General features: G+C 39.9%; 1 protein-coding gene across 5 annotated transcripts in view; it reads left to right on the top strand.

Annotated features, from left to right (window-relative positions):
- The window catches only part of ATG10 (autophagy related 10), a 185395-nt gene that overhangs the window by 44923 nt on the left and 121486 nt on the right, over positions 1-18986 (top strand). For all 5 annotated transcript variants that reach the window (XM_074995375.1, XM_074995374.1, XM_074995377.1 and 2 more), the window contains one exon: positions 1619-1735. In XM_074995375.1, coding sequence (XP_074851476.1) covers positions 1619-1735 — 117 coding nt within the window. The remainder of the gene's footprint in view (positions 1-1618; positions 1736-18986) is intronic.

The raw sequence follows: 18986 nt of genomic DNA, 5'->3' as shown, positions 1-18986 counted from the left end.
TTAAATGTGTGAGGTTATGAAATCCAGGAGAGAAGAATCCAAATTAGCCCTTGGGGTTTGCTGAGATTAGGGAAATTTATTTTTGTGTGATGAGTAGGGTTATCATATTTGACCTTTCAAAAAAGAGGCCACCCCAGAGAGGGAATTGTGTATCTGTATCAGTATCTACCAGCTCAAATTGTATCAATATAATATATATACTGTAACATATTTGTGTAACATAAATTGGTAGCTACTGATACACATACCCTCCCTCTCAGGGGTGCCCTCATTTTTTTAATATAGTAACCCTAGTGACTAGGTGGTTGTAGCTACGCAGGTATTAAACCCCCACTAGTGATATTTTGCACTTGTACAGTATAGAGTGTGAATTCGTATGACAAAATATTGGAGGTGTTAGCAGTGTGAGCCCTTTCTTACACAGGGGATGTGGTTATACTGCCCCTTCCGTTTGGAAGGGGTATGCAATGTGGCCAATCGGGAATGCAAATGAGGTACAGATTTAAATATCTTGTGCCTCATTTACATACTCAGGCGGGATCTCGATTCTGGAAGAGCTGATTTCCAGAGCCAAATCAGCCATGTAGACAAGGTTTATTCGAAAGGAAACACAGCTTTCCAATGCACCCTTCTTCCTGAAAAAAATCAGGGGGTTATACCTGCATAGCTACAACCATCTGGTCACTAGGGTTACCACTTAAGACAAAGAGGACACCCCTGAGAGCAGCTTGTTTAGCCTGTGCATTTGCACTGACTCCATCAATGTGTCTACACTTATTAAAAACCTCCAGTAAAGAGGTGTTGTGTCTTGTTTAATTTAATACACAATCCCTGTAGTCACTGATTTTAGAGATGTTATATTTATATCATGAAACTGTCCTTTTTCTAGCTACCTTTTATGTGCAAAGGGTTTTAGGACAGGTGTAGATTTTAATGAATATTTAAGGGCTTTACTGTTCATTCCTCTGTGATGCAGTTTCAGAAGATTAATAGTGTTTTTCAAATTCACCAGCAATTTCACCAGTTCCGCAATGATTCTATTTTCGTCTAGTACACATTAGGCCCATCTTACACAAAAGGGACAATTTCACCACCTGGAGTTGAATTGTACACAGCTCATGCCATTTTGTTGGAATTCTCTTAATATGATTCGATTTCTGGAAAGAAAAGTTAGGGGTCAGACACTAAAAATTACTTCTATATTGCCCTTTCAGTCTGCTTCCAACCAACTATTTCCCGTCACCCATGACCTTCCACTTATGTCCTCAGCTGCTCAACTGTCTTCCAGACCTCAGTACAATGTTTTCCAATGTTTTCTCTGGTGTACAGATATCTAGCACTGATGCATTATCTTAGCAGCTGCAACACATTTTATTTTTATTTGTGGGACAGTTGGCCTCCTCTAAAGCTTTTAAAATTGTTCTGAACTGGCCACCAGGAGATACTGAAGATAACTGCAGTTAGCACCCTCTACCAGTAGGCTTAGAACTTCATTGTGCCAAGCACTGGAGCCAGAATAGTGTGTTTTATTTATGCTGTTGAATGGTGGTAGCTGTTAGAACTTTGCATAATTAAATGATTATTGAAGATGTTTTTGGTTTGTATTTTCTGAATACAGGACTTTCCGGATGGTTATATGAGTAAAACACACATCCAAATGAAAAATGGAAATATCCAATCAGTTTTCAAGGACCGATCTAAGGAAAGTGATGAGCAAACACTGACGCATGTTGAGGTAAATACTGCCTTTTGCATTGATTCACCTTTAAAACTGGTATTATGAGTAAAATGTTTTTTCTATTGTTGCTTAGCAAACAATAACAAAACACTGGTATCTGGTTTATTAACCAGTTGTGAGAATATTCAGGTCCTGAATTATCAGTGGTTTTGAACAATCTTCATGTAAAATTTTATCCTTTTCTTTCCTTAATTATACTTTAATTTTGAAGGAAACAGAGAGGCTCTTTGGCTTTATATATACACATAGCTACATCTTGGAAGGATGGCACTTATTTGTACCATTATCTACCAATATTAAGCAAATATTGACTTTTTCAAAAACCAGAGCATCAAGAGAGAACTTAATCGAGACAAAATCTGAGGTCATTTTCTTTGAGGGACAGTAGATATTGATATTTACTGAAATAATGAGTCAGTCTATGAATTCATATTTTTGAATATCTTAGAGAGCGATAGCAATCACTTCCACTGTGGCATCAAATTCTTTCATGTAGTGATTCTTTCCATCAAATTAACTTTTAAAAAGGGAAAGTGAAATAGTAGATCCTCTTTTTTACTGAATTTGGAATGGTATTATTTAAATATGTGATTTGATAGTTTGACATTGCTTATTATCTTGTTACATGTCTATTTTCAGTCTCTCGAGTGTTCTTTTTTGAGGAATGTCCTTGTGGATGCTCCACTTTAGGTAAATCTGCTCCCCTGTGCTTGTGATCAGAGATTTTTAGTTGATGTGACTGGTTGATTGGGCTGTATATGTGCTGTCCCTGTCTTGCTCTGCCTTACGCAGTTACATAGTGCTATGCAACCAGCCCTCATTTTTAATTCTACTGCCCTTAGCTTGAGACGGAGCAACTGATAGATTATCATCTTTCTCTTTAAAGACTGCTTCTACAGGACATAGTGCATGATCCCCCGCACTGACAGTCATGATAAAGGCCCCAGTACTAGTGACAATGTCTTCCTCTGTGCTAATGCTCTTGGTACCAAAGCAATTTCTTTGACATAAAGACCTTTCACTTGAATTAACCTATCCATCCTCTGTCATTCTTCCCCAAACTTTATTTTAGTATTTCTGAAAATGACTGTTAACAGCTCTTGCCACAGATTAATGTTATTTACCTATCCCTTACAATTCTGATTATTGTTTCCTGACCTACACAAAGCTGTCATTGTTTATGTACTGAATTACTTTTGAACAGAAACTGTTGTACCAAAATCTTAGTACATTTTATTGTAATGAATGAAATCCCTTTGAGCATGTGTTTTCAGTCAGCACCCCTTAAAGCTATTGAGTCTTAGCTCAAGAGAACCACTAGTTTGAGAGGGATTGGTGTAGCCAAAAATGGTTTATAGAGCTAAATTTTAATGTCCTGAAACATGGATGAAGATATCAAACAACATATTGTTTCAGAATCCTAATACACGCTATATAAAATGCCTTAAAATATTTTATATGTCTTATTACCTGTGATCCAAACCACAGTTTGTAACATTGCTTCTTATATTTTAAAAAATGGTAAACTAAAATATTCCTCAAAATGTCCCTCATGTACTTTGATTGGTGTGAGGGTGACTAAGATCTGTGAAGTGAGGTGATTGCTGTCTTGGATTTAGAAAATAGGAATGTAGGTATCTGGGCTGATTATTATGAGAGCCATCAGGTTTTTTGCTAAGGTGCATGAAGGTAATTGGCCATTATCTTTGAAGACTCTTGGAGCTTGGGAGAGATCCTGGATGACTGGAAAAAGGCAAACGTAGTGCCCATTTTTGAAAAAAGAAAGAAGGACAATTCTGGGAACTATAGGCCAGTCAACCTTACCTCAATATCTGGGAAAATAATGGAGGGGTTCCTCAAGGAATCCATTTTGGAGCTCTTGGAACAGGGGAAAGTGATCAAGAGTAGCCAACTCACCAGAGGCAAGTCCTGCCTGACCAATCTGATTAGTTTCCATGACGAGGTAACAGGCTGTGTGGACACGGGCAAGTCAGTGAATGTGGTATGCTTTGACTTGAGCAAAGCTTTTGATACAGTCTCCCACAGCACTGTTGCCCATGAGTTAAGGAAATATGGATTGGATCCTTGGACTATAAGATGGACAGAAATCTGGCTTGACGGTCAGGCCCAGCGGGTAGTGGTGAATGGCTCAATATCTGAATGGTGGTTGGTTTCAGTGGAGTGCCGCAAGGCTCAGTTCTGGGGCCGGTGTTGTTCAACATCTTTATTAATGACCTGGATGAGGGACTGGATTGCATCCTCAGCAAGTTTGCAGCTGAAACAAAACTAGGGCAGAGGTAGATATGTTGGAGGGTAGAGAGAGAATCCAGAGTGACCTGGATAAACTGGAGGATTGGGCCAAAAGAAATCTGATGCGGTTCAACAAGGAGAAGTGTAGAGTCCTACACCTAGGGCAGAAGAATCCCAAGCATTGTTATAGGCTGGGGACAGACTGGCTCAGCAGCAGTATGACAGAAAGGGAGCTAGGGGTTATAGTAGTTGAAAGGCTGGATATGAGTAAACAGTGTGCCCTTGTAGCCAAGAAGGCTAACGGCATACTAGGGTGCATTAGGAGGAGCATTTCGAGCAGCTCTAGAGAAGTAGTTGTTCCCCTCTATTTGTCACTGGTGAGGCCACGTCTGAAATATTGTTTCCAGTTTTGGTCCTCCCCAGTATAAAAAGGGTGTGGATGTGCTGGAGCAGGTTCAGCAGAGGGCAACAAAAACGATCAAGGGGCTGGAGCACAAGACCTTTGAGGCTAGATAGGCTGAGGAATTTGGGTTTGTTTAGTTTACAGAAGAGAAGACTTAGGGGTGATTTAATAGCAGCCTTCAACTTCCTGAAGGGAAGCTCTAAAGAGGATGGTGAGAAATTGTTCTCAGTGGAGTCGGATGGCAGGACAAGGAGTAATGATCTGAGGTTGAAGAAGGAGAGGTGTAGGTTAGATTTTAGGAAAAACTACTTCACCAGGAGGGTGGTGAAGCATTGGCGTGTGTTGCCTAGAGAGGTGGTGGATTCTCCATCTCTCGAGGTTTTTATGTCCCAGCTCGACAAAGTCCTGGCTGGGATGACTTAGAGGGGTTAATCCTGCTTAAAACAGGGGGCTGGACTAGATGACCTTCTGAGGTCCCTTCCAGTCCTATGATTCTATAAGGTAATACTTTAGTAAGTGTTGAGGAGGAGTCTTTGGTCATGGTTAGTAGCAATAATATCGAGGAATTAAGAAAAGAGGTTCTCGGAGATGAACCTTAGGTTATCAGAAAGAAGGCATAAATTTAGAACCTTTGTAATTCCAGAGTTGTGTATGGGAGGTACAGACTCCCAGCGTATGGAAAAGAAGAGGATCCAGAGAAGAAAGAGTTAAGCTTAGCAGATTTAAATAACTTTTTGAGATGTGAGACCCTGTAAAGAATGGCTGTTAGCCATTTAAACAAAAAGGAACCAAGCTGCTAACAACCAAATTATTTCATGTAGAAAATGGGGGAAAGCAGTTGGGTGTTAAGAAACAATGAAATCTGCGAGGGACCATTGAAATTACATATGTAACTGCAAGGGATAAGGCAGAAGTGATGATTGCAAAGACAAAAAGGCAGAAGGACAAATTTGATTTAGTAAACTAATCAACGCACTCCATAAGAATATAAAAATGGCCATATTGGGTCAGACAAAAGCCCATCCAGCCCAGTAGCCTGCTGCAGTGCATCAGAATCACTGATACAATGTTGTATCATTTCATATCTGATATGGTGAAGTCACACATTATTACTTTTCTAGAAGATTTTGTTTGTTGCCTTGGCCACCCTCAACATTTTTGTCATATCATAAATTCATAAAATCATGTCACTTTTTTTTGAATAAAAATGAAAAAGTCACATTCTTGGATAGACAAATAAGTTATGAACATTTTAAAGGAATTTTTTAATTTAAAAATTGTACTAAAATATTAGACAAATAGGAAAATTTCATAACACACACACACACATATATATATATAAAAATAATGTTTTTAATCAAATAGGCTTCATTTTGATGTTAGGAAAGCAATATTATATTGGTTACTTGTTGTTCACGTTTGGACCATTATTTTATCTCAAGGGCTAAAAACGTTTTAGCTTTGAAAGCTAACACTGCTGCACGGAGAACTATCAAGCAGTTATAGCTTACAAAGGCACTATGAGATAAGTATATTACCTTAACTATTGCCATTCAGATGTAGATACCTGTACTGGATGTTCACTTTTGTATCTGTATTTTCATGGTATGAGGTTTATGTATGAACAGTTTCTGTTTCCTTATGCTCTCCACCAGTTTCCTTTATAGTAGTTCTGTGCGTGCCCTATCATCACTTTCCTGTGTAGATGTATGGACCTAGCTGATAAATTTAGAATGTTGAGAGAGCTCACCGAGGCATAGATGCTAGTGACTTCAAGATCTCAACTGTAAACTGAACAATGCCTCTGGATCTAGTTTGTAGAAATAATGATTTGATAACATGCAGTTGCTTCTTGGAATGGCTGTGTGGCTTCTCTGGAGTTAGTCCTGAATAACATACAGGGGTTTGTTCAGGAAGTGTGGCTCAGCCACTAAATAACTGTGTCCATAATATAATTTAGATGCTTTCATAAGGGAGATCGCACTGAGAGGGATTACTGTGATGCTAAACTTCAATAACTTTAAAAATGAGTTATTTGCTTAGAGACAGCCTGTAAGGAAGAGTCCCTACTATCAACAAGGAAGCTAGTGAAGAATTCCCTATTAGAGGAAGAGAAATTGTACATAGCCCGGAACACCAACAAGAAAGGAAAAATGCAGCTGTCTGCTATGTTTACATGATAAGCTACAAGAGTATATTCGGTCCATAAAGGCATTCTCTAAATAATGGGAGTCCAGTATAAGGGAAGCTAATAAAATAGAGCTTCACTTTTGCTAGGCAAAATGGAAATTAAGAGGAAATTTGAAGCGTAGATTGCTGATGATATAAGGAAATGCAATAAAACTGACCGTTACATGAGTGTAACTTGCATTTAAATAATTGAATCAAAAGTTAAAGCACATCAGAAGTAAAACGATGTTGCATTTGTCAGTGGGTGTTCTGTGACATGGGAAAAATGGTGCAATGGGTTACTTGAAGGAGGCTATTGAAATTGCAGAAAAAAAGGAAACTGTTTTCTTTTTTTCTTAAATTTGCCCACACATACCATACTATAACTGTATTTAAATGAATAAAACATATGAATACAAACCACTTTATAAGAATATGAAGTGAATCCCTGTTAAATCAGTTGTAAGGATGGATGTAGTTGTCAACATTAACAAAAAGAAACGTGCTTATCTTATATTAGTCATAACCTAGAAAATAGATCAAATAATTTGATTTATTTCAGCTTTACTATTCAAACAGTTGGAGTGGTAAACAATGAAAAGGTCAGCTCTACAGCATAACCTAGATTATGTGGTAAATTTTGCACATTTAACAATGTGTGTTTTAATAAACTAAATGCAAGGTATACATCTAAAACCAAGGTGAAATTCTGCTCCCACTAAAGTCAGTGGTAATTTTGCTGCTTCATTGTGGGCAGGCTTTCACCCCAAAATTAGAGGTCACGCTTGCAGGATTGCAGATTGTATTTTGGAACACAGTGAATCAGAACAGCATTAGAGATCATGGTAGGTAACCAGGGGAATGTAAGCACATGGCTTACAAGAAATACTGATTGTAGACTTGGTACATCATTCCATTGGTGAAGTTCTTTGGCCTCTTTTATGCAAGTGATAAGACCAAATGATTTTAGTCATTTGTTCTAATGTTAACATTTATTAAATTGGTTCTGCAGTCTAACTCCTTTGCCCCAGCTGTGATCAGGAAGAAATTCCTCTTTGACAGAATTGCAGATTGTGAATGCCTTTTAATGTGATCTTTGACTTCCTCTAAGGTACCCTAGATGGACCTATTTCCAGATCTGGAGAAGTGGGTCTGCCCCATGAAAGCTCGTCACCTAATAAATTATTTTGTTAGTCTTTAAACTGCTACATGACTGCTCTTGTGTTTCGTGAAGATACAGAGTAAAACAGCTACCTCTCTGAGAGTAGATGGATCATGGTGTAGAATACATGGATTACTGATCTGTCCTAGTATATGAATGCTGTGTTCCCAAGCAACACTAAAGCAATCCAGATGATTATTGGAGAGTTAGTGTAACTGTAGAAAAATATATATTGCTGTTTCAAGGCATATTGTCTGTGAGCCGTTGTCTCCATCCCATTGAAGCCAATAGTTGTGCCCTAGAACTAGGATTTAATTCCTGTGTGTGTTGTTGGGAAATTCTCATGCTAATTCAATTGGTGATTGTTCTGGTTCTGTAAAAATGTTTGGCAGTTTGAAAGTGACATAAAATGTTAAGATGAGGACTTCCCAGCACTTAAACACAGGATTCAAGAAGTTCTGTTTTTTCATTTTGCTCTTTTTTAGTCTAAAAATTGACAGTGGGTAGAGGTGAGTTTTGTATCAAGAGTAAAATTATTCAGATTATTACTTGCATTACTGTAGCATCGAGGAGCCCCAATCATAGGTCCAAGCCCTCATTGTGCTAGGGGCTCTATGAACATGGAACAAAACACAGAACTCAATAGGATCTGTGCTAGGCTCCTGTTGTTAAACAGTCCTTTTGAGTTATCTCTTCAGTGTGCCTGACCCCAAAGGTATTCTGCTCTTCTGCAAATGCAGGCGAGGTGGTTACATTGCCTCCTGAACCTCTGTACTCCAACACTCCTGTTTCACACCATGAGCTCCACCTGGCAAGTCCAGCTGTAACAGACTGTTGGTCAGAGACTTTATGTCCTGTTCAGGGATCAGTTCATCTCACCAGGAAGCCTTTTAAAAACAGAGTAGGTTTTTAGGGCCTGTCTCCACTACTGCGGGGATCAGCGCTGCAGAGGTCAATCCACCATGAATTTATTGCGACTGCTTAGACACAATAAATTGATCTCCAAGAGCTCTCCCATCAATGCAGATACGCCACCAGGATAAGAAGAGTAGCTGGTGTCGAGAGTACTGCACCTGCTGATCACAAGGTGCTATGGTGACTTCAGCTACGCTATTTGCGTAGCTAAAGTCTTGTAGATTAGATCAGTGGTGGGGGTTTGTGTAGAAAAGGTCTTAGTCAACTGGAATACAGCATCAAGAAATCTTGGGATTAGCACTGAAAAGCAAAAGTTAAGATAGCATTCAAACTGGCCAACATCAGGACTCTGTCCAATCAAGTGCTCTAGAATCCATTTTGGTTCTGTCTCTTTGTCTGTCAAACCCAAGTGAGAGCCTGGGGTCTCTCCAAAGCATTTAACACAGTCAACTGACACTTTCCCTTTTGTTCTTCAGATCAGAGCCTTTGCTCCATTTCTTTGCTGAGAGATGGGAGGAAAACCCCTTCTTTTTGGTTGTAGATTGGTAGTTGTGGTTGTCCAAGTCATTTGGGTTCCCGTTGTCTTTCTGGATCCTCCACTGGTATAGATGGCTTTCAGACAGTTCTTAACACCCGTTGAAACAGGACACACAAGTCTCATGTGGGTATCCTCTTGGCCAAGTGCATGTGCCTGGACGCTATCTCTGCAATTTGTCTTCCGGCCACACAAAACCTATCAGTATGATAAAAGCAAAGCAAAACCTCTTTTGGGGTACAAATCTAAGAGGGGTCTCTAGCAACATCCCTCCACAATATCTTCCTCGAGTTGTCCCTGGGCCAGGATAAAGAAGAACCCAAGGGCTCCCTCCCTTGACACATGGTCTTCACCTGCTTAAGTCCTTTCTGGACCTAGCTCTACATTTGGACCACTGCAGTTCAGTTCCCTACCTGGAGTGCTCCAGAATGCAGGCCTCTTTTCCCCAGGAGCTGACAGGGACGAGGGAACCCAGGCCCACCCACTGCTCCAGGTCCCAGCACAAGAATCCTGTATGTAGAAGCCATCTGCTATGTCCCTTTATCTAATTTTCACTACTGCTTTATTACCTGAGACACTTTCCCACACCATCTTCACCCTTACCATGGGACTTTATCCTCATGGACTCCTTGCTCTCCCTGGCTTCTGGCTGCACTGCCTTTTCTGAGGTTCTGCAGCTTCCTTAGCCATCAACCAGCTATACACTATCAACACTTCTCCAGCCTTAGCAAGGAGCTGGCCTTTCTAGCTTGGCTTCCAGCTCTTCGTATATGGCCCTACTGTGACTGTGAAACACAGACACACTAAGTAGCTTGGAGCTTTCTCTCCACTGACCTTTTCTGGGGTGGGGTGTGGCAGGGCATCTCCGACCTCCAGCACAGGGCCTTGGAGAGTCTCATATACCACATCACCTGTACTAACACCACCCCATAGAGCTACATGGCACAAACTCATTGATGTATCCTGCTTTGCCCTAGAAGCATTATAATCCCATTGCACCCAATAGGTAACAAAAAGCAAGTCACTGCCATGCACATAATGTATAAAAAATACAACAGAAATCACATCCAACCTCAAAGAGAATGCCACAAAATCAGACAGTAAACCCTAGATTTAATGGACCTTGATTTAATGGACTTTGGAAATAACAGATGCTGTCTGCCAGGCCCTCCACCCCCCAGTGAATGCCAGTGATTCACCAGAGCTACTGGGAGCTGCTGCCAGGGCTGGAGGAGCTGCTGTCATGGCTGAGGTGGGGCTGCAGGAATGACTGGGGCCTCCGTGTGGCTGAAGCCACAGGGGCAGATGGAGCTGCTGGGGCCAGACAAGCTGCCAGTGCCACCACAGCAGCTGGGGCTGCTGGGGTCATTGCAGCAGCTGGGGCTGCTAGGGCTGGAGGATCCGTCGCTGTAGCTGAGGCTGCAGAGACGGCTGGGGCCAGAGGAGCCGCTGAGGCCACTGCAGTGGCTGGATTCGCCACGGCTGTAGGAGCCACCAGAGTGGCTGGGGCCTTCAGTTCTGCAGATTTGGCTTTAGTAGTGTTTCCGCAGTAGTTGTCAACTCTTCCCCCCATTAGTTCGTTAAATGAAGGGTTTACTGTATTTCACATCTTTTGTTGGGGACCTAGGTAGCCCAGAGAACTTCAATACTGCCTGTCATTCTAGGCTTCAGTATTTACCATCAACTTAACCCATGCACAGCTTTTAATTTTGTAACGCTTTTCCTTTGGGTTTGAGGGCAGAACTACTATGATTATGTCTTATTATATACTGGCTGTGTCTACACGTGCCGCTGCTTCCGGAAGCAACATGGTAATGAGCAGTCCAGAAGATGCTAATGAGGTGCGGATGCAAATTTCCTGCCCCTCTTTAGCATTTTGGAACGTGATTTGGAGTCTGGAAGAAGCTCTTCTGGAATCCAAAGTACCTATGCAGATGTGTGGCCATGGGGATCTTCTGGAAGGAAACCCTCCTTCCGGAAATCCCGTCTGCCTCAAAATTTTGAGGAAGAAGGGGCTTCCGGAAGGAGGGTTTCCTTCTAGAAGATTCCCACAGGCCTCATGTCTGCACGTGTATTTTGGAGTCCAGAAGAGCTTCTTCCGGTCTCTAAATCACGTGCCCATATGCTAATGAGGCATGGGAGATTTACATCCACACCTCTTTAGTATCTTCCAGATGGCTCATTACTATGCCACTTTCGGAAGAAATAGCATGTGTAAACACAGCCTATAGGTCTAAAAATGAAGGTAGTCCTGTCCTTAAGAGCTTTCATTTGGAAGGGCAAAAATAGAAAAACCTGGATTCAATTTATAAATTCTTTTTCCTTATTATCAGATTAGTCAGTTCCTTGTAGTAATAACTCTGTGTGTGGTTTGCCTCCATTCTTGCAGAAGAAGCAAGTCACTGTGAAACCATTTCTGAAGCTATAGTCATTGCTACTTTGAGTCAGAGGGCAGGTTAAGAATGCTTGAGGATAGTCTTCTCCTTTAGAAAAAGGAGAATTCACTTTACACTTGGGCTAGTTAAAGTTATGTACTTATTCCAACATGGGGCCCATCCCATATGCTTGTGCAGGCAGAACTCCCACTATACTTATTGGGAGTTCTGCCTGTATAAGAGAATGTGAAACTGACTTGGACATCTTTCTTGTAGTCCAGAATTAGTTAATTTTGCAGTTCATCTATGCTGTTGTGTATATGACAACATAAATGTGAAAATTCCAATTCTCTGTAATTATTAATCATTTTTCTCCAAACAAAACAGTATTTTTAGAATAAAAACAACTATTTTTTGTGGAAAAACTAAACAAGAGGAACAAAAATGTAAACATTTGCACAACCATAGTATTTGTTAGATGGTAAAAAAATGTGAAGTAAAAGCCTAACAAACAGTACTTAGGAAAAAATGTAAATACATGTAATGGAACCTAGCATTGCGTAAGAATAGAAAAAAGGATTTTACCGAAAAGAAAAAAAAAAAGAAGTATTATATATACACTGATTAAGGGTATAATGGAAGTTTTTTCATGACCCCAGAGTACAGGGCAACCCAAATTCCCCAAAAGCAGCTCAGAGACTCTCAAATCCTAGTTTCCCTGATGATCTGGCAAAGCAGTAAACTCTGATGCATCTATTACCAGCACAGCATATGTTCCTCAGAACAGCTATGCTGGCTGCCATGTCGTGGGATGGAGAATGAGAGCCAAGACACTGTTCAGTCTCCTCCAGCCCACCTTCATGAATAATCTGAAATTTGTAGCACCAGCTTCCCCTTCTGCATTGCTACCTGTGATACAGTTAGCCAGCATTAGAGTGTAAATTGCCTTGCATCCCTTTATGCACCTGCACTACCACACCAGCTGGGCCGCTATTTGACCCCAAGTTAGAATTCATTCCATTTTCTTTTCTACCACGTTTCAGGAGTGTCCATTTTTCTGTATGTAGGACTCTTTGGAAATGCCTAGGCCCAGAAGCGAATGTGAGATTGGGGTAAGTGTATGGAACCCAAAACAAATGTAAACTAAATCAGATATAATTTCTGGCTGTTTCCTTAGAAGACTCATATAATGAGACTTAATTCTTCCCTTTTATCTTGGACCCTGGTTAGGACACTTCAGATACTTGTGATTTTGATAGTAACAGAGAGAAAGCCATGCTAGGCTATGTACGATCAAAACAAAAAAGCTGTCCTGTAGCACTTTAAAGACTAACAAAATAATTTATGAGGTGATGAGCTTTCATGGGACAGAAAGATCTGAAGAAGTGGGTGTGTCCCACAAAAGCTCATCACCTCATAAATTATTTTGTTAGTCTTTAAAGTGCTACTGGACTGCTTTTTTGTTGTGATTTTGATAGTGCATTATCCTGAGAATTGATTTTAGTCCTTAACAGACCACAATAAAATATGCCCTGTCTGAATTTAATTAAATGTTGTATTACCATGAAAAACAGACAAAATAATAATACTGTTTAAGAAACATCAAAACTAGAAAAAATACTTCAGTATACTCATTACACCCTTTTCTTGACCTGAAAAAAAATCAAAAGAAAATAAACATTGTGTTGACAGAGGAAAGAAAGTGTGTGCTAAATCATGTACCGCATATTTCCTGCCTCTGGTGTCTCAAGTATCATTTTGATTAAATGTCTAAAGTCAGATGGAGTGGTCTAAATGTTTGTACTCTTTTGAAGAGCTGTAAGTATGGGAAGCTCCCCGCCTCCTGTCCAAAGCTTCTATATACTAGAACAGAGTCTCCTTGGTATTTCTGCCAACTCTGGTGAACAGCATTTGCATGGAGCTCTCAGAAAGTAGGTGACATACTACTGACTTGATTGTTGTTGTGGGTGGTGGGACTCTCATCTTGTTCCTCCTGTAACTTTAAGAATTCTTTGATTTTTTTGTTCTGTTTTACCCTGAAGAATATGCTTAACCAGTTTCCACAAACCTTACAATATCAAAGGAAATACATAAATTAATTATGAAGCTTTTGGGAGAAGTGAAGCACATTGTATGACCTCCAAAAATGATCTCCCTGTAGTTTGTGAATTAGCATAGAGTGACTTTAACTTTTTATCTGCTATCATAACATTCAAAGCTGTCACTTAATATTTACAAATAAACACCACATCAAACAGAGCTTTAAAATGTTCTAATTCAGATTTTGTAACTGAATGTGACAGTTACTGTAATAGAGGTTTGAAGACGGGCATAATCTCAGCAGCATACCTTCCTCTACTCCCATGGTAAATAAAATTTACCCTGTTTATGAAGCAAGCATCATTCAGATTATGTTCAGTGAAGATAGTTTTCCTAATACTTGAACTTTGGAAGCCCAGTACAATTATGTCCTAATGTAATAAAGTATATTTATAATCTCTCTAATCTAGCCTGGGCCTCAAGAAACTGAAAAAGAAATATGGATGGAGTAATTTAGGGCATTTCCATACTACGAGTAAAAGTCTAAGCTGTGCAATTTGGGTCATGTTAGTAATGTAACTCACATGAACACAGTTTAGCTCCATTTTTCATGGGGTCCACACTGTACTGGGTTGACAGGAGGAACTCTCCCGTCAACTCCCCTTACCCATATTGTTCTGATGGAATACCAGAGTGGACATTTGGGTGATAAGTGGTCAACTTAGTAAGTCTTCACTAGACCCATTAAGTGGATCAATTGCCACAGTATCAATCCACTTGGTAGTGGAGAGAAAGCCCCTACTGTCTGATATCATTTATTAAGCCATTTAGAATGTTTACTGTATAAAAATATACTCTTAAGATTTTCAAACATGGGTTTTAAAATTTAAATATGAATTTACATGCTGTTTAAGGGGATAGGTACCATTGTGATGAGTAACCATGTCAAATTTAGGCAAAAATTTTTGAAAGTCTTGACTGAGATTTTTATAGTCTGCAAGCCATGTCTTTTTAAATAAATTATAGCATTATTGTGAAGTGTTTTGGGATTTTTTGCTGTTGTTAAAATCTGAACTAGAACACATTACTGGTCTGGTATTTATTCTTTGAACTAGTCAGGTTGATTGAGCCTAAAATTGCACATAATATCATACAAAGGTTGCATGGTGTATGTGGGTTCTGATTTATTTCTGACATCTTAATGATTTATTTTGATTTCCCCTCAATTTTATTGGGAAAGTGTCTTTTTTATGTAAGACTAGGAACAGACTTAGATTTTACAAGGGTAAGTGCATGGCTGTGGAACATGCAACCTCTGAAGTGTGGGCAAAAATTGGAGATTATAATCCCAGGGAGTTATGCCAATGGGAAAATTTGTCAGATATCAGAAATTGACCTTAAATTTCAAATATAAAAATATTGTTGGATAGTAATCTGTTTTTTTAAGTCTGGTCTAAAACCAGATATTCCTTGTCTTTAGCTTTTGATACTCGGTCAGTTGCCAACACTCACACCATTGATTAATAAAACAACACCTGTCCTTCTCTGCTTAGTGATTAGTGGCCTTAGTAAAGCTTAACTTTTGAAATGAAAAGCAAAAGTAAAACTGAGATGCTGCAGCTGGGAAAGGTACCAAAAGGAACAGTCATGTTGGTACTGCTTAATTGTAAGTCCAGGGGTGTCAAAAATGCCTTGTGTATTTTTAAAAAAGTTACGACTATTATATATGTGTAACGAAGTATAAGTATGTGCACTGATACACTTTGGAAAACTATGGAGCCAGTCAATAGATTCATTGCAGTTGGAGCACTGGAATTTAGGATCTTTGTATTTTGGTAAAACTATAAAATATATAGTATAATATATTTTTTTTCATCTTGTGTGGGGAAAGTAGCTGTTGCTGCATAGCTTGAAAGATCTGTTTGATAAAAATGGTGACTAGCCACTGCACCACACGGTTACCCAGCAAAGCCTCCAGAACTGGATATTTCAGGATTATTTGAAAGAGGCTTCAGACTGCGGAAGCCATTCAGTGTTTTTATTGAATACAACTCTCAAATGGGGGAAGGCACATGGCTAAAAGCTCAATAAAATACATAAAAGAGCAACGTTACTCTGAATTTTACTCTGACAGTTTGCTTTATATCCCAATTGCACAGGCTTGCATAAATAAGCCTGAAATGTTTGTTTCTTTTGAATTTGATCACTGTGTTATTATCTGTACTTGCATCATTGCTTTAGGTTATTGCTAATAACTTTGGTTTTAGTAGTATGCTTCAACAAAATACTTTAGAATTCAGCAGTACAAATGAAAAGTATTTTGTGACAAGCTCTTAGAATTGATTGTTAATTTCATCCAGATTCGAAATGTGTAAAGGGTGTGCCCTTTAAATATATAAATTAAAACCAACAGAGTGATATCAATATGCTCCATGATCAATATGCTAAGATTGGGATTAATGTTAAAATATCATCTTCATTCCTAAAAACAATTAGCGGTGTTTAGAATTATCTGTCTCCTTAAACATTGGGTTGCAAAGGTCAGCGCTTTTCTATATTTAATTAACCAATAAAATATTTGGGAAAAAATCACATGGGACTAAATTTTTCACTATCACGTGGCAATTTATTCTGATGATTAACCACCATGACAGAAAGTTTCCTAATATCCAACCTAAACCTCCTTTGCTGTTGTTTAAACCCGTTGCTTCTTGTCCTATCCTCAGCGGTTGGAAGAACAGTTTTGTTCCCTCATCCTTGTAATAACATTTTAGGTATCTGAAAGCTATTATCATGTCTCAGTCTTCTGTTTTCCAGACTAAACAAACCCAATTCTTTCAGTCTTCCCTCATAGGTCATGCTTTCTAGATCTGTAATCATTTTGTTGCTCTTTTCTGGATCTTGTCCAGTTTGAAGTATTTTAATCTGAATAGTCCAGAGGGTTATTCTGTATAGTTCATGTTAGTCTGTCTTCTCAAAACAAAGCAAGCAGTCCTGTGGCACCTTAAATACTAACAATTTAGCTCTTCATCTGAAGAAGTGGGGTCTTACCTAAGAAAGCTCATGACCTAATGCATGTGTTAGTTTTTAAGGTGCTACAGGACTGCTCGTTATTTGAGAAACTTTATTAAGTGTCATCTCTATACCATTATATAAATCATTGATGAAGCTATTGAACATAACTGGTCCCAAAACTGATTTCTGCGGAACCCCACTTGTTATGCCCTTCCAGCATGACTGTGAACTATTGATGATAACTCTCTGGGAATCACAAGAAGTCCTGTGGCACCTTAAAGACTAACAGATATTTTGGAGCATAAGCTTTTGTGGGCAAAGACCCTCTTCATCAGATGCATGAGTGGGGGGCGTGGTTTCAGGGGGGTATTTAAAGAGTGGGGTCCCAGTAAAAGAGAGGGCCAGAGCTGACAAGGTCTATTCAGCAAGGTGGAAATGGCCCATTATCAATCGTATGTATCAAAACAGGAAAAATCAAGTCAGATCAGATGGGGATATGACCCATTGTCAGAGTCTAATGGGGAGGTATTAACACCCAGGATAGAGAAGCTGATTTTGTAAGGTGTGAGCCACTCCCAGTCTCTGTTTAATCCTTGGTTAATGGAGTCAAATTTGCAAACAAATTGCAGCTCAGAGATTTCTCTCTGTCTGATTTTTGAAACTTTTTGTTTCAGGACTGCCACCCTTAAATCTGCTACTGAATGTCCAGGGAGATTGAAGTGTTCCCCCACAGGTTTCTGTATATTACTGTCCTGATGTCTGATTTATGTTCATTTATTCTTGTATATAGAGACTGTCCAGTTTGGCCAATGTAAATTGCAGTGGGGCATTGCTGGCACATGATGGCATATGTTATATTAGTAGAAGTGCTGGTTAAGTAGCCCCTGATGGTATGGTTGATGTTAGGTCTTGTGATGATGTCACTGGTGTAGATATGTGAGCAGAGTTGGCGGCAAAGATTGTTGCAGGGGTTGGTTGCAGGCTGAGAGTTACTGGTTTGTGATTTATACTGGCTGGTGAGGATTTGTTTGAGGTTGGCAGGCTGTCTGTAGGCAAGGACAGGCCTGCCTCTCAAGGTCTGTGAGAGTGAAAGATCACTGTTCAGGATGGGTTGCAGACTGCTGATGATGGGTTGGAGGGGCCTTAGGTGGGGGCTGTAAGTGATAGTCTGTGGCGTTCTCTTGGTTTCCTTGCGAGGCCTGTCTTGTAGCAGGTGGCTTCTGGGTACCCATCTGACTCTGTCAATCTGTTTCCTCACTTCCTTAGCTGGGTATTGTAGTTTGAGGAAAGCTTGGTAAAGGTCTTGTAGATGTTTTTCTCTGTCTGATGGATCAGAGCAAATACGGTTGTATCTTAGTGCCTGGCTGTAAACAGTGGATCATGTAGTGTGCCCTGGAGGAAAGCTGGAGGTGTGTAGATAAGCATAGAGCAGTCTGTGGGTTTTCGGTATAGGATGGTATTTATGTGACCGTCACTTATCTGCACAGTAGTGTCCAGGGAATGATTATCAAACCAGTTATGCACCCACCTTGTGCATAACTCGGTTGTATTTCCCTAATTTATTAATGAGAGCATCACATGAGATCATATCAGATGCTTTACTGAAATATAGGTGTATTACACCTACTGCTTCCTCCAAATCCACAAGATTTGTTATCCTACCAGGTTGGTCTGACATGGTTTGTTCTTCACAAATACATGCTATTACTTATCACCTTATTAGCCAGATGTTTGCAGATTGATTTCTTAATTATTTGCTCTGTTATCTTTCTGGTATGGAAGTTAAGCTGACTGGTCTGTGAATCCTAGGGAGGTCCTTATTAGTCTTCTGGAGTCTCTCCCATTTTCCATAACCTTCCAAAGATGATAACTAATGGCTTAGATACTGCCTTATTCTGATTCTTGAGTATTCTAGGCTACTAGGAAGTCTCCAGGCTTGTGACTGTGGGGAAAACAGGGAAACTCTCAGCAAGGATAGGGGACAGAAACAGGTGAGTGGGGCTCAGAAGGGACTGGTCTTTTTAAAGAGCACATCTGCAAGTGAAGAATTGGTTCCTTTTTTCATAAAACGGCCCCTCCCAAACACTTCTTTTCAGATTTAGAGGGAAATGCTCTTTTCAGGGAGAATGAAAGGTCATTTGGGAGGTGATGGCCCAGAGCTGTGGCAGACAAGAGCTTGGATGAGGGCTGGAATTAGCCATTGGTATCAGCTATTTCTTTTTTTGTTATTCCTTTGGCTTTTTGATCATGGCTGACATTCCAGATACCATGTAAAAACCTTCCCTATGGGCTTTGCCATGCACACACAGGTATTTTGCTGCTAAGTCCATGTCCTAGGAGGGGAAGGACGGGGGTTGAGGGGGGAAGGCTGCAGGAGGATCTCT

This window comes from Carettochelys insculpta, chromosome 5 (genome assembly GCF_033958435.1).
Source record: "Carettochelys insculpta isolate YL-2023 chromosome 5, ASM3395843v1, whole genome shotgun sequence".
Lineage (NCBI taxonomy): Eukaryota > Metazoa > Chordata > Testudines > Carettochelyidae > Carettochelys > Carettochelys insculpta.
This window is presented reverse-complemented; position numbering and strand designations above follow the sequence as displayed.